The sequence below is a fragment of the Hemibagrus wyckioides genome, linkage group LG09, assembly GCF_019097595.1.
Source record: "Hemibagrus wyckioides isolate EC202008001 linkage group LG09, SWU_Hwy_1.0, whole genome shotgun sequence".
In the NCBI taxonomy this organism is placed as follows: Eukaryota; Metazoa; Chordata; class Actinopteri; order Siluriformes; family Bagridae; genus Hemibagrus; species Hemibagrus wyckioides.
This window is the reverse complement of record NC_080718.1, coordinates 25029977-25053418: the sequence shown is the minus strand read 5'-3', so window position 1 is coordinate 25053418 and position 23442 is coordinate 25029977. Positions and strand designations below refer to the sequence as shown.

Here is a 23442-nt window from a genome sequence, read left to right as displayed (position 1 = left end):
GAGAGAGAGTAACCTGTACATCCAAAACCATTTAAGATTTCTTTTATTTAAATCAGGCAGAGAAACACAAACAAAAAGGTGCACAAGTTATAACCTGTCAGTAAGAACAGTAAGAGAAACCCATTGGAATATTTAAAAAAAGTAAGTGTCTCCTTGTTAAGTTATAAAACAGGCTTTGATTAGGATTTTAGTTCGTTTTATTATGGCACTCTTATAAAAATGCTCGATGTGTTTTTTTTTTTAGTTACAGAAAACAGAGACCTGAGTGACTCGGCTAAAAGACACATGAATCGGCAAAGTTACCAAAAAACCAAGTCTGACTGGTGCGAACACATGGAGCTCAGACCTCAACCATTTCCTTCCCAGCATTTTCAGATAACGTCTATTACCAGATAATTACACATCAGATCCCAATTAAAATCTTTCTATTCAATATAATGTAACATGTAATCGAATAACAGTCTGATATTTGGTCCGTATGAGCAAGCGGTCACTGAAATAACCAGACCCTAGCACGAGGGTTGGGGTTTTATTGAGCGTTCAGTGATGTATAAAAGAGATTTCAGAGAGAAGTAAGTCTATTGAAATATGAAACATATAATCAAGCATTCAAGTTCATCACTCCTGGAATCAGCTCTGTCCTGGTTCGAGAACTCCAAGATTCCCGACCCAGATCTCTAACCGGAAAGCTTTTATAAATAATGGTAGTTAAACCTATACAGTCTATAAATACAGTAATTTCTCTTTGACTACTTATTAACCCATCCTGGTGTGTAAACATTACTTCAAGCGATATGTGCAAAATTTCGATTTTTAGGTTCAGCAGAGGAGAACATTGTCAGAACGCGTGGGGGGGGAATGACCCGACAGTGCATTACGGCACCGACTTGGATACGAGTGCCACGTCATAGGAAAAGGAATCCAGTGTCTTGATCAATAAAAGGTGAGCAGGGTGTGCTTGTAACACCTACCCAGCAGGTGTAACTGTAACACACAGTGGTGGCAGAACAGCGAGAGAGATCGTTAAGCGGCGCCCCTTTCGGTCATGGGACAGGAAAAAGATAAGAGTGTCAAGCTCACGGGTCTTCGACAAACATTTCCAAACGATCAACAAACCACACAATCCGATCCGGTTTAATTTCCGTCACATTCCGGGCACAGACAGACGAATACTGAAATGGGGAAAAAAATGCTCTTCTTCTGAAGCTCACTTTATCGGTGAAAGGCACAAGTGTTTTGGTTTTGTACAGCTTCTATCTGAAGAGGCGAACGGAATTAATTTTGATGCAGTCTGATGCACTTTGGCTTGACGGACGGTAATTAATGTATCATCTTGATTCGATTCGAAACATAGAAACTGAGTGTGCAAAAGTAATAAATAACCCAGCATACAAACAACAGCTCCATTTAACGTCATAATGTGACCAAGAAAACTGTCCTGACCCACAATACTTATTCTCTGACCTAAATTCACCTGAACTGTAAGTGGAACTGTAACAAAGCCCATTTCATTCGGAGCAGAATAACGCTCTTTAAAAAACAAACAAACAAAAAAAACAGGCAAATCAAACATTAGTGACACAAAGTGAACCTTGAAAATAAAAAATGAAACCTGCCAAACGTGTGTGAGAACAACCACTGATAAGCTGACTGTTTCACAATACATTAATCAAGTGGAGCTGATTACTACAGGTCCTGTGTTTTTGTGTAATGCTTTACTTTAACCTTCATGATTCAAGCTTTGGGAACAAGCAGCACAAGCAGTTTTTTTTACCAACACTTACTGTCCTATGTCACACAAGCAGACGATAAATTAAAAAATAATAATAATATAGCATGCTTGTCTATGGAGATCAAGTTTGTTTTTTCTAATGAACCAAGTTCAAACCAGCTGAACTTCCCATGATCCCACTCGTCTTTAGCGTACACGACATACATCGCACATACTGTGACGGAGCGGCGTGCGGTCAGTGGGTAAAAAGCTTTAACACTATTGGAGATATACATAACGAAAATAATTTTGAAATGCTCTCCTTTAGCTTTGATCACTTCGGAGACATGATGCACAAACAGGCCTAGCTCATCTTTCACACGATCAATAATAATAATAATAATAATAATTATTATTATCTTAGCTGCCAAATACAGACTAGCAACCCTGAGGTTGTTGAAAGGCCTCGTGTGAAGTTTTACTGACAGTTTAAAGCAGGGTCTTTAAGCCACGCCCATATTTTAATCATGTCCTGTGGGCTTCTTGGGTGAACCAGCATCAGGCTCTTATAAGCACACGGGTTGTTACGGTATTTCTCCTCAATGCCGAAAGTACGAAAACCCTTGTGCTTCTCCGGGGCAAGTCCCAGCTTCCTCAGGCACATGCCCGTGTAGACGTCATCAATGGGGTACAATGGCACCCTGTTCATGATCCCATGGAGCCTCTTGGCCACTTCTCCGGAGTAAAGGTACCCTCCACCACCTGCGTATGGTGGATACCTCCCTACGAAAATGTTCTCAGGGATGTAGTACTTAACCTTCTTGTCCCGGTGAGGTCCAGCATTGGTTATTACATCCCCAACAAACAGGTCCTGTGCCTTGGCAGGGGACAGACCCTTGAGGAAGTTTATAATAAGTAAAGTGTTGACGAAAACGTCGTCGTCACCTTTGAATATGAAGCTAGCATTAGGACAGTGAGTGCTGAACCACTCAAGGAAAAGGACCTCTTTGGCGGTCAGGTTAAAAAAGGAGTCCCTGTAGTCCCACTGAAGGATGTCTCCGTGCCTGGAGCTCTCATAATCTAACATTGGTGATAAGTCTGGGAAGTGGTCCACAGCAGTGGCGTTGCCAAGAAGAAATACAGTCACAATGGTCTTGTTTGCTAAAATGCCGGCCCGACCCCAGGACTCTCGTATCGCCTGACGACGGTCGAAATGAGACGCCAAGGATTTGATGGCCAGCAACAGGAACGGCTGATCTTTGCATATCTGAGGTTGGTCCACGACCATGCGATATGACCTGCATCGCATGTACAACAAAAAGTCTTTAAAACGATCTGGAAGCAAGCTGAAATTCTTTACTTGTGTCATAACCCGGTAGTCTGGCTTGCAGGAGTCTTGGGCCACCGTGTCGTTTAGCCAGTCAGGCAGGCCACCGAGTGAGGCGTTTGGTCCGTTCAAGATCGGATTGTTCAAATGGTCCAGCTTCTGCTGCTGCCGGTTCCAGTAGGCATTGTTGGGGGCCAGTTTGCCCCAGAACGGTTTGGTGGGGATTCGGATTTTGTGCCGTCCGTTTGCATTCTGGTTGGCGCTCCTGGAAACTTCCACAATGATGAAGAAGAACGCAGTCATTATAGTCAGCACGATGACCTTCAGCTTTCTTCGAGGTCCGTGCATGGTGTCAGCATTCACCACCTGGACAACAGAGAAGCAGAGAGACACGTGTGATGAAAGTCAACATGAAGTAAAGCTTCATCAGTGAACAAAAACATTTTTGTTCATGCAAGGAGACAATAGACAAACTATTATTAAAGTTATACACATCAACTTGCAAGTAATATAAACTGTACATTAGAGCTGAGTCTAGTGTTGTTCCATGGAGCTTGAGCTGAACTGTCTGGCAGTCTCTCTCGCTGTCTCTCCTTCTCTGTTGCACTCTCTCTCTTTCTTTCTCTCTCACTGTCGCTCTTTCTCTCTCTTTCTTTCTCTCTCTCTGACACCCTTTCTCTCTCCAACTAAAGCAGCCATGTCTTAGCAACCAGACAGGTAATGCTGCAGCACAGTTGTATTTATGCCCTTGACCTCCCTATTGTGTGCACTCTTGCGCTCCCCAAACACACAACTAAGCACTCTCATTTCCATTAACCACTTCTTTTCTGCTTTACTTTTTGCTTTCTGGCCTGTTGCTCATTTCCCCCGATCTCTACACCTCTGTCTTGTGACTCTCTTTGCTGTTCTACTTCACAGAAAATAGAAATCAACACAGTTTATAACCATCATGTGCTCTGTATTTCTAGTCCCTCAAGAGAGAAATGCTTTAGGGACTTACATCAAATCCCATTTCGCAGAGAACAGACGAGCAACTGAATTACAAAAACAACAGACAAGCAGACCTCATAAACTACTGTATGCATCGGTATACACACTCTTGGACAGAAGTAATAGAAAATAGCAAAAAGTAGAAACAGAAGCGTCTTTTTAAATGGATTTTTCTCTTGAAACTACCAAATTACACATTGTAATACATGACAATAACATGTTTTTTTCCTCCAGAGGCTTATTTTTGTTCCCTACTTGAAACACGAACAATGAAATGGATTTAGAAAGCGCATAATAAATAACTGCCCAACGGTTTATAAAAACTGAGCCAGTGATTGTTTCTGTTACAAAAAAAAAAAAAGCTTATTTCAAGCAGAAAGAGGAAAAGGTGTGGTCCAAGTTTCTTCCACATAAGCAGTGTGTTGGTCTATGAGCCGGACTTAAGAGGAAATATCAGCTTTACACCAAAATATGAATCATTTTTGTCAACAGCCAGCAGCCCAGCATCGGAAAGATTTAGTCAAGTTCAGGAGAATCCTGCATTTTCAGGAAATAAAAGCAAATAGATGAGAGTTTGTCATCAGTCCAGTCTGTGTATGAAACCCTCTGTAGTCTTACGGCTCCGATTTTACGTACTACACTGACCTCACAGATTTAACATTTATGTTATTTAAGGCTTCACAGCGAAGGTGTAGGACACTACAAAGCATTTGCATTAGGTTTTCTTTGTTGGTGCAAAGCTTCGTTTGAATACTTTCTGCATGAAGTGCTGATCTAAAAGAACAAAGTAGTCTCAAAAGTAGTCTAAGGACACCTTTCCTTAAATTCGAGCTATAAAAAGGTGTACCGTCCTGCACGTACAGACTGCTTAGCCTTCCTATAAAGTGCTGTACATCTCTGCAATCTCATCACGGTTTTGTTTAGTTTTTACATATGCAAATTCAACCAACACTTTACTTGTTTCCCCACCAGCTATACAGGTGGGAAAATTTGCTGCTCTTTTTACTTCCCATACTGTGAGCAGCCATGATGATATGAACTGCTTCTACTCTAAAATGACTCCATTGTTCTGGGTGCAGTCAGTAGACAGGTTTATTCAGGTGTCCTGTGATGTTTTAGAATAACGACTAGAACATCCTATAAGCAGGTAGATGATGATATCACTTGATATACAAGCATATCATATACAAGCATAGTTAACATATGCTAACTGCATGTCTAACATTTAAAGCTGACGGATGTGAAGAAAAACCTAGTCCGAGAGACACGAGTAGACAAGTTTGATGTCGTTACAGTAACATTAAACAGGTCCAGATGGTTAAAGGCGGTCATGCCTTTGCTAGGTCATGTATGAAGGCTAATCTTACTGGTCTAACTGCTTTAAAGAGGTCAATATCGGAAAGACCTTCATGTGCAGCACGAATTCACCAATCTAAGAGGTGGTGTTGCCTGTAGGCATAATGTTTATTCAGTAGAGATGACAATGGCTCTGCCCAAACCACAAAGAGGTTTTGCCGTTGGACATCTGCAGGCAGCCTAAAAGAGAAACAAACGTGTGGTGCATTACAAACCGGTGATCCAATTTCGGCGTAAAAAGCCTTCTGATTACGTTTCAGCACGACTGCTGAATAAAAGTCTTATTTGAAGGTACTTTTAGCATTTTACCACAACACACAGCTTGGTGGATTCAGAATTTCAGACTTGAAATCTTTCAATAATAAAATGAAGCAACATCAAATAATTTAAGAGAGGTGTTGCATTTGATTATTTGTATGAAGTAGCCTTACCTGTAGTCAGGGGAGAAGGCAGACAGGCGATGCTACAGGTGTATATGGTAAAAGTGTCCACTTCGGTCTTTACCCCATCCTAATACTTAAGCAGATGAGAACTGGAACGAGGCAGAAATCTGTGGTGGGAAAAAGAAAAACACACACATCGCGTTTAGGGACTCAGAGAATGAAGAGCAGCCAGAATAATCAGGACATCTTACTAATTATGTGAACCAGCCAGTTCAGCTACACACATGCACTTATTAGGCAGCATGCTTGTGCTCGTTACCTAATCCATCTAATTAACCGGGGAAGTGCGAGAGTACCGAGTCTCACGGCACACGTGATCATTTGTTAAACAAAAACAAAAAGCTTAAACATCAGTTTTACTCGCAGACCAGCGCTACGTTCTCCCGCTCTGTACTCTGTTTGCCTGTGGTCATGAGAACAGCTGGTTGACCAATCATGCTCAAACATAATCATCCGTCTCTTATCCAATTTTATTTGCTAAATAAACCAACACCTCCATCTGCCACATTTGTACCTCTATCACCGCATGCACTGTTCCTCATTTGCTTGATCAAGTCAGTTGAAAACAAGCCTAGAATCTGCTCCTTCAAACCCTACACATGGTTTAATTCTCAGTAGAACGATTACTACTGACTGGGGTATATTTTCGAATGCACTGCTAATAGATCAGTTACACCGATTTAACAGATTGTAATGCTCACCAATCTGATTTCCTTTCCTGTAAGACTGACAACAAAAGAAGGAGGAAAACATCAGCCTCTGTGTTCGCTTCTCAAATCTGAATATGATCTCAAACTTTATACACTATGAAACACACACACAGTCTTACTACAGTCTTTGTACTCTAGCTCTACCTGGATAACTCTGTGTGTGTGTGTGTGTGTGTGTAAACACAGAAAACACAGAGCAGGGCTATTTACACTGGATAATAATAATAAGAGTGGATGTGGAGTAAGTAAAGCTCACTTCATCACTGTGATGAAAAACTCCACACACTTGTGCATGTGGAAAGCTAGCAGCAATTTTCCAAAACCAGCTCGGCAGGAGCCGTTTGGACAAGAACCAAATTGACACAAACGTTCCACTTGCCTCAAAGTGCCTGAGTTATATAACCTAGTACAGACTCGCCGACATGGATTTTATTTTTGACATACTACAAAAAGAAAATAATTTAAAAGCACAGAAATGTGCCATTTTTGAACTGTATAACATGTCCTTATTGTTTATATACAAAATTAATTGTGTCTGAATTGTGGATCGAATAGCGCTGAGGTACCGTATGACTAGCGTGGTGCTAATTAGTAGTCAGAAACATCCACTGAAATGATGTTAACTAACCTTTTATATCTATGAGCGTATAAATAACAACAAATATATCTTTACTGATTGCCTTTCATTAACAAATTTTCACTGATGATCAAAAAGGATGCTACACAAACCGCTCAACTGCCTTCATATTACACCACTTTAACACGTATAGAAAAACACCACTGCATGGTTTCTTGTTCTTCAGGAACATCATGACTCGAAACCTGTCTTCTGACCAACCAGAAGCTTCTATTCGCCCTCAGGGCCTTACGATTACGGCTACTGAACAAATCCAGCTTCTTACGCTGAACAGAGCACAGATCCTCGAATCCCTGAGTGTGAGTCACAGAACAAACTGTAAAAACTCCCTCGTCTCACCACTGATGACTTGAAGCGGCGCCTGAAGCTTCAGCTAAATATTTAGGCTGCAGAAAACCTTCATGTGGCGCCAAACGTCAAACACGCGTTCTATTGAAGGCACTTGTGTGTACTGGCATGTCATGTTCAACTGCATCTGCTGCACATCGACATTTAAGGAACGAGAGCGTGAATGTGTGAAATACAGAGAGAGAGACAGAGGAAGAGAGAGAGAGAGTGAGAGAAGGAAGTAAGCTAGTCTAAAAGAATGATCACGAGAGCAGATAACACTTTTTTTCCACTCTCTAATAATTTCAATAGATCTTTTTTTATTAAAAATCAACCACGCAGTTAGATCATCGTGAAGCTTTAACCAGAATCAGGTACGACATGTTGGGTAATCTTTTCATGAGTGTTAAACCACAGTGCATACCTTTCTGCTTGCTTTCTTGCACTGGTTTAGGGAACGTAAAGTGCATTGCCCCCCACCCACCAGCCAACTATATCCTATCATATGACGGCTACCAAGAGCGAGAGTGAAGGCTATCACATGCTTCCTCTGAGACACGTGAAGCCACCCAACCACATTGTTTCAAAACTGCCATGTCACCGGGTAGCAAAGGGTGGTGGTTGGGTGCTATCTGCCCTCTATCCACCCTCTATCTCTATCGATAATGTTAAGTAGCGTTCCTGTTCTCACTTACATTATAACAGCTATAAACACATTTTCCATGGAAATGGACTTAGGGGACATTTTCAACCAGGATCAATAAATGAATGATTTTTATGGCTGTGAGTCTGATATAAAGAGTCTGCTGGCTTTCAGTGTGTATTTCTCTCTGTTGGATAACCTTACACAGAATCTTAGTGGTTGAAGACCTTTATGAACAAGCACTTGTGGCATCTCAGAGAGCTGAAATCGGTTGGATATCAACATTTACTTGAGCATTTTAGGAACTTTTCTACGAATATACTGCCCCTAGTCAGCTAGAGAGAAACAGAAATACTTACGAAACTCTACAAATTCATAAACCCTTGAGTGTCTACTTTCAGTGTGAGCTTCATGTTAACCACCACTGTGGAGAGGGACATGACAAAGACAGTCAATGCTGAACAAGGACACTATAAAACAAGAGCAAACTCTATTTTTTGGTCTCTATGAAAAAAAAAAGAGTTAACTTTCTTAAGCCACAAAAGAAAAATGCAGCTTTTCATGTTATGGAGAAAAGCAGAAGAACAAGCTTAGGATCTATCCTGAAGAATGTCCCTTGGTGGAAGAAAAATGTAGTGACGGTTACAACATGCTGACACTCGCCTTCTGTTTACACAAAACTTCAATGAACAGAATGTTTTTCTTTGTGAAATAGCAGCAGGTTTAACTTAAATATCTTAAATTAAGATAATTGTAGGTCATGAAAATATAATAGATAAAAGATAATTAGTAGTGTAGATAATTATAACTTACACTATAAAAGTGTAGATCATTATAAAAATAAAGACTGAGATGGACAATCTGATTGGCTGACAGTTTTCACACTATTTCACAAGTGCTCAATTAACAAGTAAGCATATTTTAATGTTTAGTGACTTGAGACTCAGATTATAGATAGATTTCTGTGGGTATTTTATTGGCGTTGGGAATAAATAAAGGCAATTCTATTCAGGGTATCTTTAACCATAATGTGAGTTAGATCATCTCATTCAGACTTGCCAGGTATGGACTTTTCTTCTGACACTTTTTGACCAAAAAACTACAGAAGTACATCACCACTTTGTAACAGTATAATTTTTTTTTAGAGTTTAATGAATGAATTTATAGCAAAATACTACTACAAGGTGCTTCATGTGACTCAAACACTTACAGATAAATTTCTGTGGTTATTTTTTTGTGCCATTAGCACCAAACAAATAAAACAAATAAAACAAATAAAATAAAATAAAATAAAATAAAATAAAATAAAATAAAATAAAATAAAAATATTAATTAAATCTGGCAGTAAACAAATAAAAAATATAATTAAATTTAATTGAGGTTGGTGTAATTTTGTGTTTTTGACATAATAAGGATAATTTAAGAAAACAAAAAAATATTTTGGGAAATATTTGGCTATGGAAATGTGTTTTTTTTATCATGTTAAAGCTTTCTTTTTCATGTTGCTTGATTAATGCTGCTTGAGAAAAACAACAGTTCGCTAGTTCATCTCTTTTCCTGGTGAAAGTCGTGTTCTGATCGTGTTACTAGATGGTCACATGCTAATATATTCTTCTTGTTGAACGACTGTAAAATGTCTGTGACGCTCATGAAGAGAAATCTCTGAGTGCGTCTCAATCAGCTCCCTAGTTCAGCAGTCAGCACGCTTTATCATGGAGTCGCCATATTAAGGGCTCTCTGTCTGTCTGCCTGTCTCAATCTCAATGCACTGGAACATTCGCTCCCTAAGAAAAACCCCACAATGCACCACAAAAACCAGGGAGCATCAATGCTTGCTAAGATCAGTTACTGGAAATGATGCATCTTCTGTAGACTTGTGGTTGAAAGGCATGCAATAGAGAAACAGGAAACTTTCAGTTCAGAAAAACCTCCTAAACAGAGCTACATATAACAGTATATAATAAAATCCTCTAAATCTCACCATGTGAAGGGTTTTTCCAGGCTGCCACACACATTTTAACATATACTACCACTACACTGTAATGCCAATATGATATTTTTTTTCTGGCTATAGCAAGTGCTCTGGAAGCATGTACCCACATCTTACAAGGGTTTTTAGGCCTTTCTTCATTCCTTGCTGATGTCTCATTTGAAGAAGACGGTCATGGATAAACATTAGATGAGTGCGAGACCTGCTGGAGGAGCATTAATGATGACCATTAAACAGGACAAAGAGAGCGAGTTTTGCCCTCATCAGTCATCCTGTTTTGGCAGAGTGAACTACGAGTGGATTAAACACAGATCACGCAGCAATAACATCCAAGTGTTATGACCAAAAAAGGTGAAAAGAAAGACAGTGAGTAATATTAGACCATCCAAGCAAATATCACAGTGTTTCCTAGGACTGATGGTGAACAATCTGCTTACCCACACCATAACATCAGACTGTATGGACTGTATGTGGGCTGACCAACACACACACACCTTTTTACACTGCGTGTATCTTCAGCATCTTCAATCACTGAACAGTCAGAATAACGTTATAACGCCGGAATGAAAAGCCTGAAAACAACCAACAATCCTGTCATACCTTACAGCTACACATGGAGAAACCGTCTAGGGTTCTATTTACCAGTCACACGTGCGCCAGCGCTGGACATAAGAAACAGAAAGAAGCATTCCTAAGAAAAGGATTTACCGTGATGCAATGCGCAGATAAGTAGAAGGCACCGCTGTAGATCCGTCTGGCTTACGAGACGTCCAGGAGTGCTAAGATCCTTATCTGGAATATGCAAATACTCACTTATGTAAAAATCTAACAAATCATATTCACTCGTTCGACAGTGTAACAAAAGAGCCTACAAGTGAGTGACTTTTGATTCCAAAAATAGTGAAGAAATCCTTTGGCAGAATGACACAAAACTCCTTCCCTTAATAATGCTGAAGATTTTTTTCCCCCCAATCAAGCGATCTGGAAAGTAGTTCATGTGCTGTCTAATCTTGTCTAGGCCATTCTCACAATCAGCATCTTCCTGCTCCAGGCGCACCGTGTCGTGTACGAAACCCATCCGTACTCACTAACCCTGTCAAAGCTAAGCCTCACTGCTTGTGTGCATCCTCGTGCTTAAACCGACACGGCACCCCAGGCGTTTGCAAGTTAAATTCGGCTGTCTCATGACGGCCCTTATTTTGTCTACATTTAAATGGCGTCGTCGGATGCACTACGCACATGTACAGATGTTCAGACGTTTGGTCGTTCAATTATCTTGCAATTAACAACTTATCTGTGCTTTTATTTACGTTTAACATCAGCTCCGTCTGTGGTCGAGTCAACCATCATCTCAGACTTCTGTACGATGCAGCTTGCCAAGCCTGGGATATGAAATCATGAGACAGACTACTAACCCAAGACATTAAGGAGGAACACGACTAATCGCTGGAGAATGACTCATTTAGAAAAACTGGGTCATTAAACGTAGGAGGAAAGGGTTGCAGGATGACACATGCAGTTGATGTATTGCTTCCTGTTTCAATATTAGGCTACGCTGGTAATGATCGGAGCTTGGAGATGTTCTGCAAATCATAAATTATTCTCACTATTTTCTGTGTAATATAGAAATCTCCCTTGTAGACGTGGAAAATGCCACCAGCTAGGCATCTTATTATCTTCAGATAATTTAGTGTGTTTAGCTTTTGTGTTCAGTAGCACCTCTAAGCTTTAGTCAGAGAGTAGTGGTGTTACGGTACACTCATGAGTCGATTCATGATACCGGCTCTGATTCGATTCATGATACTGGCTCTGTAATTCAATTTGCAATACTAGCTTCACGATTTGATTTACAGTACTGGCTTCACTATTCACTATAATGACTTCATGATTTGATTCTAGTTGATGTTACTAGATTCACGGTTCAATTTGAGGTACCAGCGTCACGATTCGATTCACAATACCAGCTTCATAATTCAATTTGAGGCATCAGCTTCACGATTTGATTCGAGGTACCAGCTTTACGATTCCATTCGAGGTACCAGCTTCACGATTTGATTGGAGGTACCAGCTTCACGATTCGATTCACAATACCACCTTCACTATTCGTTTTGCAATACTGGCTTCACGATTCACTATACAGGCTTCATAATTTGATTCACGTTACCTGCTTCACAATTCAATTCGAGGTACCAGCTTCACCATTTAATTTAAGGTACCAGCTTCACAATTCGATTCGCAACAACGGCTTCACGATTCAATTCGAGGTACCAGCTTCACGATTCAATTCGAGGTACTGGCTTCACGATTCAATTCGAGGTACCAGCTTCAGGATTCGATTCACAACAACGGCTTCACGATTCAATTCGAGGTACCAGCTTCACGACTTGATTCACAATACCACCTTCACTATACGTTTTGCAATAACGGCTTTACTATTCACTATACTGGCTACGTGATTTGATTCACGTTACTGGCTCCACGATTTGATTCGAGGTACCAGTTTCACGATTCGACTCGCAATACCACCTTCAGTATTCGATTTGTGGTCCCGATGTCACTATTTACTATATTAACTTTATGATTTCATTCACTTTACTGGCTTCCTGTTTCAATTCACTATACCAGCTTCCTGATTTAATTCTTAGAAATTTCTGGAGAAAAGTCTCATGAAGATTGAAAAATGACTGAAAAGATTTGTCGGAACAGATCAAAATTTGCTATGAACTTTAATACTGTAAACAAAATTTATGACAGGTTCGCCGTATCTTAAAACAATACATTTATGAAAATTTAATTGAGTAAATAATGTCTCCAATGCAGGGGAAATGATGGATTAAAGTGTAATTAGAGCGCCGCAGCAGCATCCGAGGCAGTATTTTTAAACACACTTTAAAAAAATTCCTGACTTCCTCTTTCTCATGCTCTAGAGACGTAGAGATGTGTAGTTGCGGTTGACTGAAAGCTACTGAAGTACTAAGTTTAACCGTTATCACACATTCATATAACTGTGTGATGTGTGTGTAATAACACGCATGTAATAACACATGCGATAAATAACGTGTGTGTGTAATAATAATAATATTGTATGTAATAACGTATTCGTTTAACAACGTGCGAATAATAGTATGCGTGTTTGTAATAATGAGTGTATTTAATAACGTGTATAATAATGTGTGCATTTAATAATGTGTGTGTAATAACACATGTGTTTAATCACATGTGCATGTAATAATGTGTGGGGGTATTGTGTGTAATAACTTGAGTGTAATAACATGTGGGTGTATTGTGTGTATAACAAGTGTTTGAAAATAATGACAATGTAATAACATGGGTGTAACAACACAGATGTTCAGATATATGTGTAGTTATCACCAGATTATCATATAGTGATCTGATACAGCTCTTTTCAAAGAACAATGCTGTACTGGGAAGGGAAAAAACAAGCTTTTCGGTGGAAGTCTAAGGGCTTGTTTTGTTCATACATGTTTATATTCAATGCACATTTTTGCAGAGTACTTTATTTAGCATTTATATATTTGTGGTTACCAACATTGCGCGTAAATATGGGAGTGCCTCGGTTTCTGTGCAATTTCTCAGGAATGCCACGGAATTTTCAGGAAAGCATGAGGAGCCTGAAACTATTAGAACATCCAGTTTTGGAAAGTCTGACTGGATTCAAGCTCAGCTGCTCTTCAATTTCACAACAAGTAAGGTTTGCCAGTAAAGTAGGCTTCCTGATGGTTTCTCAATACATGGCATTTTCTGGAGTGATCACACACACTCGACTACGGAGGGTCACCGCTCGTCTATTCTAAGAAGCCGTTAGGAACTCGTATTAGGAATGATGTCTGAGGTATCTGGTATCGCCGTGACCGTGTGTGATAACACTGTAACCAGGAGATACCAGCGTGCCATGGGAGTAGATGGGTCCGATATAGAACAAGGGTCAAAAAGCACAATCGTCTGCAGCACTGCTCAGAGCTGCAATGCAAATTCACCAGATCTGCAAAGCAACACCTCTGAAGAGTTTCAGTTTCAGAAAAGTTCTTCAAGGTAATCTCAAGGGAAGGCATATGTCAGAGTACTAAAACTGTGGCCTACCTCATCGTTAACCTGGTAATGAGGGAAGTGAGATATCACCCAAAAAAAGTGTGGGTTTGCTCAAAAAAGCACAAAACAAGTGTAATGCTGCAATAAAAAAGGGAAATATATTTTTAAAAAAGTATAATAAACATATTGAATAATGCTGTATTCAATATTTCCTTAATTTAATAGTAAACTTTTTATTAAAAAAAAAAATCAAGAGAGAGAGCGAGCGAGAGACAAAAGCACAGAGAGAGAGACAGCGAGAGACAAAGACACAGAAAGAGAAAGAGAGAGAGAGAGAGAGAGAGAGAGAGAGAGAAACACACACAAAGAGAGAGAGAGACAGAGACAAAAGCACAGAGAGACAGAGACAGCAAGAGACAGAGACAGCAAGAGACAGAGAGACAGAGAGAGAGAGAGAGAGAGAGAGAGAGATGCACAGACCATGCTGTGTATGTTATCTTTATCTTGAATCACACGTCTAAGCACCAGGAATTCCCCACCACTTTCTAAGACGAGTGACAAAGCTCGGGTCACTTTTACAGATTTAAAATGTGTCAGACAGAACCGCTTCAACTTATTACTATCACCATGCACCAGCGAGCCAATCATTAATGTTACAGAAGCATCAAACATTCCCACGACTGCTGTAATGGCACGGCGTCCTTAAATACAGAGAAACCTGCTGATAACAAACAGCAGTGTAGTAATTTGGCTAGAGCGCCACAAAACGGCGAGTAATCGCTCTAATTACAGCAAGCTGTCATGCTAACTGATTTACAATCAAGCTTTTATCATTACAAGCGATCCTGCCGCGCAAACACTTTGTAGTTTTCTACAAAATCACTCAAGGTTTTGTCTCAATGCCACAGAACCACTCACCATCTTAAATGTCCTTAAAAACACAAAGCAAGTGACTTCCCGTTTTAAACTACACACACTACTAAGCGACACACACAGTAACAGACATGGCTCTCTGTATAGTTCAGCCCCACGAGAGAGTATATCAGTGTGTGTGTGTGTGTGTATACTCTTCATGCTCTGAGAAGCCTCAGAGTTATTTTCCATGCTGGTGGAAAATGAGAGCAGCCCAAGGGCCTCTGTGTGGAATTTGCTAACTGGGAGTGTGACATCACAGGATTCCCCTGGAGCAGGACTCGAGGGAATGTGACATGTACCCGGTCTCAGGCTACCAAAAGAAAAAAACAAAAAAAAAACACAGTGCTAATTAACAGACACAGAATTGTCAAATATGTAGAATGTCTGCCACTGTAGGCCGAAAGAAAACCACAGCTGTGGCTGTTATGAAAAACAGGCGAGCAGCACGAATCAGGAGAGCAGGTTAGGTTTGGCTCTATGGTTACTTATCAGAAGGTGGGCTGTTTCAGCATCACCAAGCTGAATGAGCAAACCCTAACCCTCGGCTCACGTGGTCCGATCTCAGCTTCCGGACAAGGTAAGAATGTGAAGAAAATAATTTGCTGTGACAAAAAAAAAAAAAAGCCTCCTTTTTATTGCTAGTAATTTATTCCAAAGCAAGTAAAGTGAGCTGAACAGATAAGAAGTGTTTATCACAAGCAGGGTTGTAACAGATTCACCATTTTCACAGTACATGTCAAACGTGTTCCTTACTCCGGAGGCTCTCATCCCTTTTGGATCCACTTGTGATTTTCCAAACTCCTCTCTCTGGACTCACTATGAAGCACCCTCTATAAAGTTTTTCTGCACCGGGGGGCAGAACAACGCTGAAATCCCACTTTTCTGTTTAATCTGTAACTGTCAAAGCATTACAGCCTGTTTCTAGCTTTATCACACATAACGAACACGGTGCTGCTGACCAGAACTAACCTAAATAATCAGTGATGTGTTTTAAACATTGCTGCACACTGCTGTTTTTGTTTGTTTGTTGGCTTAGCATGCCAGGTTTCCTCACAGAAACTCTCTCACCTTCTCAGAACGGGCCTCTTTTATCAATCTGGATAGAAACTGAATTATCTGTGAATCATTTTACACAGGAAAAAATAGGTATTTGTGAAAATCCTGTAAATTCATAACAGTGTTTTTATCCTACTCCTGCTCCTGAGCACGTGTCCATTTATGCATAAGAGGACTAACTAATGTCACCTGCGTCTTGACTTCAAATCATTTCATCTACACGGATTACTGCATGACTATATTTGGAATATAACATGGAGATGCTTATGTTTATTACAATTACCGCGTATTATTTATCAGATGCCCTTATATAGAGCGGCTTATAGAAATGATTGGGAATCTGTCAAGAACACATCCTCATGCTAATTCACTACGTTAGAGACCTCAATGAGGACATTTTGTGAAAACCAGTCAAAGAAGATAGGACTATACCATAAGAGAGCTAATACATAAATGACAAATAAAATGAATCATTCATTTAGGACAAAATGAATGGGAGACTGTCTGTAAGCAAAAATGGGGAAGATTTTGATTGTTATTAGTAGTAGTAGTAGTAATAGTAGTAGTAGTAAAATGATATAAATATTTTAATTGACACAGAAGAGGGATCTGGTGAGCAAAGTGTTGGACTACTGATCAGTCAGTTGCGAGTTAGAATCCCAGGTCCACCAAGCTGCCACTGCTGGGCCCCTGAGCAAGGCCCTTAAGACCTTCAACTGCTCAGTTGTATAAAATGAGATAAAAAAAAAAAAATTAAGTCGCTCTGGATAAGGGTGTCTGCCAAATGCCAGAAATGTAAATGTAAGTCAGTCGAAAATCTTCCCTTTCAGAAAATCAGAGCTCCTGAAATCTCTTGGAGTTAATGGTGAATAAATCTACCTCACATGACGCTATACCACTTAATCAGTAAAATTAGCAGAATTTATGTTTTATTCAGGCAACTGTAAAGCTGAGAACCAAAGCTTCATACGTAATGATAAGTCTTGCTTTGTAATTAGTACAAATACGATCAGGATAAATGCTTGAATACTAGATTCTGATCATTTTAGACTTGGTGACTCTCTCACTGTATCTGTTGAGCCATCGCTGCTTCTTCAGCGTTTTTTAACAACACACCACCATGGAGCCCTGACCGCACCTTGTATCTTTCCCATGTTTATTTCCCACCAGAAGCACCGGTTGCTCATTAGCTCCACAGCCTAGTTAAAACACAACCAAAAACACACAACCCCTTTTAAATGATGTTTACTGAGAGTGAGCGACCATGGACGTATAAATGAACCTAGTGAGGTGCACACCCTGTCAGGGGTCTGTTAGAAAAGCTAGCGGAATTTCACCATAGAATAAAAGTAAAAATGCAAGAACAACCCAAGCTCTCACTGATAAATCTATTCTTGTGTCCTAATGTTGACTTAGTACAGGCTTTATCTTGAGACCATAAACACTGACCAAAAATAGCCTAGTCAAAGGCTCTCCTAGTGATAAGATTTATGTTACGCCACAGAATCTACTCCAAACTCCATAACCTGCACATAAACGTGTAGCCGTTTATGAAATCCCGAGCATTGGCGAAAATTTGAGAGGTGCAATTTGAGAGCACTCTGTCAGGTCCAAGGCTCATTTGTTCGAGAACAGATATGCTCCAGCAAGCTCAGAAAAACAGGACCAAAGACAACACATCAGATTCCTAACCTAAGCTTTGCAGTGGCATTGGAGATTATTTGTGAGCGTGATGAAAACCCCAGTGAAATGTTACTAATATATAGTAAGTAAAAATCTAAATGAATTAACATCATTAGTATTGGCGCACATCATCGGGATAGTCAAGTGGGGAAATAACAGTTCTCAGCATGTGAGAGTTACTCATGTGAGAAGCTATAAATAAATGACAGCGTTTAGCTAGCCAAATTGCTCCTCGTGACTCAAGGAATCTTAAAAAGGACTTCAGATGGACAGAGAATCACAAGAGGTGGAACATCCAAACACAAGCTGAGCAACAACATCTCTCAAGTGGGAAAAATAGTAGTTTCCTACTTGAGGGAAGTATTCCTCATTCTCGAACATATGATACACCTGAAGCAGTTTTCTAGTGAAAGTATGAAGCAAGCTTTCTGAAAACAATAAAAAAAAAAAAAAAAAAAACCAAATATGAAAACCTGGCTAGAAGAGAGTGAGTTTACCATCAGAGAAATGAAAGAAAGATGGAGGGTTAAACCTTAACTCTCTGTGACCTCTAATGATCATCACTTTCACCTCTGGTGCGGTTTTTCCCCTTCAGGACAGAAGGGGGATCAGAGCGAAAGTTTTTTCCAGAGAATAACCCACTCACTACTGCGCTTCAGACAGCCGGTGTTAACCTTTAATGCAAAAAAAAATGCAAAAACCTTCAACAGGCTTTCCACTACAATGGAAAAGCAGCATGCTTTCGACACAGATGTTTCAACAGAAAGAATAAATGGGGAGAGTGTGAATGGGGAGAGTTTCATAATCAGACTCACTGAATGTACCTCACTTCTCTCTTTTTTTAAAAAATAAATTTCCAGTACACGAACGCATGAAATGACGATCTGGGTCTCATAACGAGAGAGGACCGTTTCTCACTCAAATGTGTGAATCGTCATAAATAATTAAAACAAACATAAAACAGCTATAATAAATATATAACTCAGTACTTCCCTTTCAAAGAGTCTGGCACAAGCACAAGTGCAGCGGGGAAAGTAAACATTACTCAGCTCTACTTGATTATCTATTACAGCCACCCACATCACTCAGCCTTCTCTGGTTTATTTACCATTTACACTGTAAAGTCACGTTTGACATTTTTGTCACGTTTTCTAGTAATAGTAAAAGTTATTACTTGTATGCATGAAAGGTGAGAACGTTACATGAGCGAGGCTACTTTTGAACAGAAGACGAGAATTTGTCTGAAGCTAACAGATTCAGTTCCTTAAGTCTATATTAGGTTGCCTATTAAATATCCATCTTGTTTTTATTTTAAAATTTACTTTCAGACCTGCACAAGTGTCAAAAGGTATGCATATGACCAAAAATATACATTAAAATCTTCTTAACAAAAGTCCAGAACTTTCAAAACCATTAAAGTTCAACTTCATAGCATAATAAAATGTTTTTTGCCTTAAAAATGACTAAAACAGCCTAGGATCATTTCTACACTTATATATATATTACAGAAAAATATCACTAACCTTAGCTGAATTGAAACCATAGCCAGATCCAGAAATATTGGCACCCTTTGAAAAGGTGGAGAAGAGAGCTTTGCAGTTAATTAGTGGAAACTGCTGAATTTATGAGAGAAATGTCACCTTTATCTGAAATTTGTTCAGCTTTTTAAAAAATTCCCTCGTTGAAAAGTACCTTACCAAAACCATCAGTGACTGAGAAATTTTCAGGAATATAATGTTTCCGGTTCTATTTTATTTCACTTTAAGCGGTCCTCTACAACTTCCTGTGTCATAAACATGAGGGGAAACAGAGGATAGATTCAGTTAGTCCTTCATCAGTATGGTGAAGATCAGAGGATACACGAATTAAACAAGACCGAAAAAGTGTCCAGACTAACGTGAAACACAGCTACATGCCTATACCCACAAGGCAATAATTCAGACGTTTAATGTAAACTGAGGTGTAATAAATCTGCCTGGGAGCTGATGAAAGTGTATTTTACAGCTAGAGGCATCCGTTTCTCCCAGGATAATAATTTGTGAAAGCTAGTAGCGAGTCTGCAAATTAGACACCACCAACAAACTATTTAAAGGTTGAAAAGAAGAAAGCCTGCTATTCTGCAATAGACGCTACTGGAACTGGTCTCTCGGGTCAGATCAAACAAAAATAAATCTTTCTAGCAACAAAGAGTTTGGGTGGTTTCAAGGAAAAGAGCTGCATCTCCACTGTTGTGTCTAAAGTGCTGTTTTTCCTCTGAAAATCTTTGGAAGCCTTGTAGCGACTTCCTGAAACACCAAGAGGTGAAAATCTAGCTATTTCAAGAACCTGGCCCATGTTTTTGGATCTTCAAGGAGGACAAAGACCTGAAAGATACATCCAAATCCACAAACAACATATTGAGTCAAGCTTTCACAGCCATTCCCATTCCTCTGACCTCTTAAAGAAAACCTCTGGGTTTTTTCTGTGGGAAAGATGAGAGTTGTAAAGAGAGGATGGGCAGAGATTATGTACTGAGGAGTGTCTCAGATTGCTTGCTCCGTTATCGAAGCTGTAGTGCTGTTATACTATAAAACAAGTATTGATAGATATTCCTAAAAAGAAGATATGTTTTTGTTAGAGCTTTCCATCTTTACCAACAGTGCCAATAATTCTGGAGCTGACTGTACTATAGTTCTGTAATGTACATGATAAATCAACATTCTTTTCTTTTTTAGCAAATCATCAATAACATTTCTGGCTGTTTCCAGATCTAGAGCTCAGTTACCGGTACAAGTCAAAAACTTTGTATATCTTTACACCGGTATATCGACAGACCCCTGGGGGGGTCTTGCATAAGACAAGCGACTTTGCAATGCTCTGCTGTCAGTCATATGCTGGAAAACAGACTATTTATAGTATTTAAACTATTTATAGCAAAAATAAGACGGCTGAGTGAAATCGCAGTGACAGGGTCTGACTATTTTAGGGAAAACAACCAAGTTGGCTATGACTAATTGCTAAGGAATTGTATTTTCATGACTATTTGCTTTAACACCTCTCGCATGATTCCCTGGAACAAAAGAAGAAGATTTTTGTAATTGATTACTGCCTGGGAAAAGCAATCTCCGAGAAAGAACCGGTCCAACGCCAAAAAACCACGAAAGGTAACGCGACTTTACGGTTCAATCTCAAACGGGTTCATTATCCACCAGGTAGCGCGTGGAAGACTCCTTTACTGTCACTCTAATGTAGTGCGCCTATGTAGGGAAAAGGAGAGACGTTTGGGACACGACCCAGCCCGTTGGTTACAGAGAGCCTTGTTGGCTTGGAAACTTTTTAAGTCGAGAAAATGATTACGTCTTATGAAAACAATCAAACAGAGCCTGTTAAAGGATATTTGCCAGGATAGAATAATAGAAACAGAGCAATGAAAAAGCGTAAACCATAAAACAAACAAACAAATACATATATTCAGACAGACATAGATAGACAGATAAACGTCAGCCGGTAACAGATGTTAGTTTAGCTTCAAATCTCAGTCCAAAAAAATATAAAAACTTGTGTACACTTCTAGTAAATGTAAACACAGGAATAAAACCACACAACAAGCCGAAAAGCCCTACATTTTCCCGTACTTTCTTTAAGAAAAACGAAACGAATTACCTTCAGAAACAGCGTTGGAGATAGCGCCTTACATCCTGTTGTTGTTACAAACTCTCTCGCTCTCTCTCTCGCGCTCTCTTTCTTTCTCTCTCTCTCTCTCTCTCTCTCTCTCTCTCTCTCTTTCTCTGGCTGCCGAACGCGTTTCGGACTATCAGGACGTCGTCTTCTAGTCAGGCTATATGCAGGGTAGAGAGAGACAAAATTACATCACTCACTCAACGTGCACCAACCAGAACGCCGAACGCCAGTGGTTTTTACACGAATTTTGCCCCTCAATCTGCCCCGCATACACGCCTCCATGCACAACAGGGGCTCACCTGGGTGGGAGGTGATCCTATTCAGCTAAACTCATTGGCTTACCTTTGACAAAGGTCACTTTTTAAAGTCGTTTAACACAGTTTCACGTTTGCGTGTTGTAGCTAAAATGGAAAATCCACTTGATTATTCTCAAATAATCATTTTTAACCATGCCAGCCAATATTTATTTTATAGTGAAATTTACTAGTATTTGGTGTTTCTTTCATTACTATTTTAAATTGGCTATGTTGCAGCAGAGCTTTAGTTCTTTAGTTCTCTAAGATTCGAGATTTGACGCTTTATTTGTCACACGCACATACGTAGTGAAGACAAGAGACAAGACTGTGCACAAACAATAAATAGACTACAGACAATGTACAATGGGTATAATGTAATACGGGGATGGGATCGTGCAAGACGGTATACGCGAGAGCTGGTATATTGTTGTATCAGGGAGTCAGCTGTGTTTCTGAGAGAAAACTCCACACACACACAGACACGCATAATCCACAACACACTGGTTTTGTTTAGCTAGACTGAACGACAAGTGACACTTGAGTAGATGGAAACCCCCACAGAGCTCATTGATGGACTTGTAGAGACAGTAATTGCAATTGTTGACCAGGTCAGGCTATTCTTTGAAACAGAGCCTTAACTCATGCTATGGTGTAGTGTATAAGTGAAACATTACCAAAGAAATGTATAAATATTCGAGAGCATACAAATAAAGGTGTAAGATGTCCTCCAGGCTTAGCAGTGCTCCATCTCGGTACACACAGAGTGAACTCTCAAGCTAAGACCTCACTGACACTACTGAAGAGTGTCACTGAAAAGTGGTGCGTGAGAAAAGAAGCATGTCTTTTTGTGGAGCTAATATTTTCTCCAAGCAACAGATTAGCACCAGAACCACTAAATATAACAAACATTTTAATATAGGCGTATTTAAACACACGTGTTTCACTGTGGAGGATTCAAAGCTATATTAATATACGGTGTTGCTGTATTATTGAAAGAAAATATAATTTCCTTTCTTCTATTTTTCAACTGTTAGACAGACGTCTTCTATTTGTAGTACAACTATTGTATGATAATACAACATAGTGGAAAAAAAAAAAAACAAGTTTCCCAGGTTACCCTGCTGACATACCTAGTGACATTGTCAACATCATCTTCCATTCTTGTTGATGGTAGGAGTAGCAAAACCTGACTTACAAGGTGGGGGAATGTGTCTATTTTTCCCCAGCTCTATATTGGCGTGCCATGTAGAAATGTCTGAAATGTTGAAAACCTATGATGAGGGGAAAATCTAGAGCAAGGAAGGGTGGAATCAAACTGTCCAATCGGAATGAGCCAAGTTTTGTAGACTGTTGAACAAACAGGTTATTGTAAGTTTTTTGTTAGTTTTGTTTGTTTTCACTTGACTTTTGTTTTTTGATGGTAGGTCATCTGATATGATTTTGTAAGTAACACAAAACTGGCACTTATAAACAAGGGTGTGTAGACTTTGCAGTTGACTCTTAGTTTTGGGATTAGTATTGACAAAGCAGCGTTTGTTGTCGGGTTTTGCTGTTTCGGATCAGTAATCATCAGTATTCCAGGTCCAAAGCGGATGCTGAACTGAGACTGTAGTAGGGTATTAGCTCGATCAGGTCAGGTCTCCTTTGT

The 23442-nt window shown here is 39.7% G+C and overlaps 1 protein-coding gene across 2 annotated transcripts; it reads right to left on the bottom strand.

The window, feature by feature from the left end:
- Positions 1–26: 26 nt before the first annotated feature.
- On the bottom strand, positions 27–21669 carry b3gnt2b (UDP-GlcNAc:betaGal beta-1,3-N-acetylglucosaminyltransferase 2b). 2 transcript variants are annotated; one of them, XM_058399413.1, is made up of 4 exons: positions 21481–21669; positions 10843–10926; positions 5816–5934; positions 27–3404 (listed from the first exon to the last, which is right to left on the bottom strand). In XM_058399413.1, the coding sequence occupies exon 4, from the start codon at positions 3384–3386 to the stop codon at positions 2190–2192; it is 1197 nt and encodes a 398-aa protein (XP_058255396.1). In that variant the 5' UTR covers positions 3387–3404; positions 5816–5934; positions 10843–10926; positions 21481–21669; the 3' UTR covers positions 27–2189. The 2 variants fall into 2 exon arrangements, with proteins under 2 accessions (XP_058255396.1, XP_058255395.1); XM_058399412.1 differs by lacking the exon at positions 10843–10926.
- Positions 21670–23442: the final 1773 nt, after the last annotated feature.

Bases quoted from the DNA above. Each gene is read 5' to 3' on its own strand.
- b3gnt2b (XM_058399413.1), bottom strand. From the start codon at position 3,386: ATGCACGGACCTCGAAGAAAGCTGAAGGTCATCGTGCTGACTATAATG.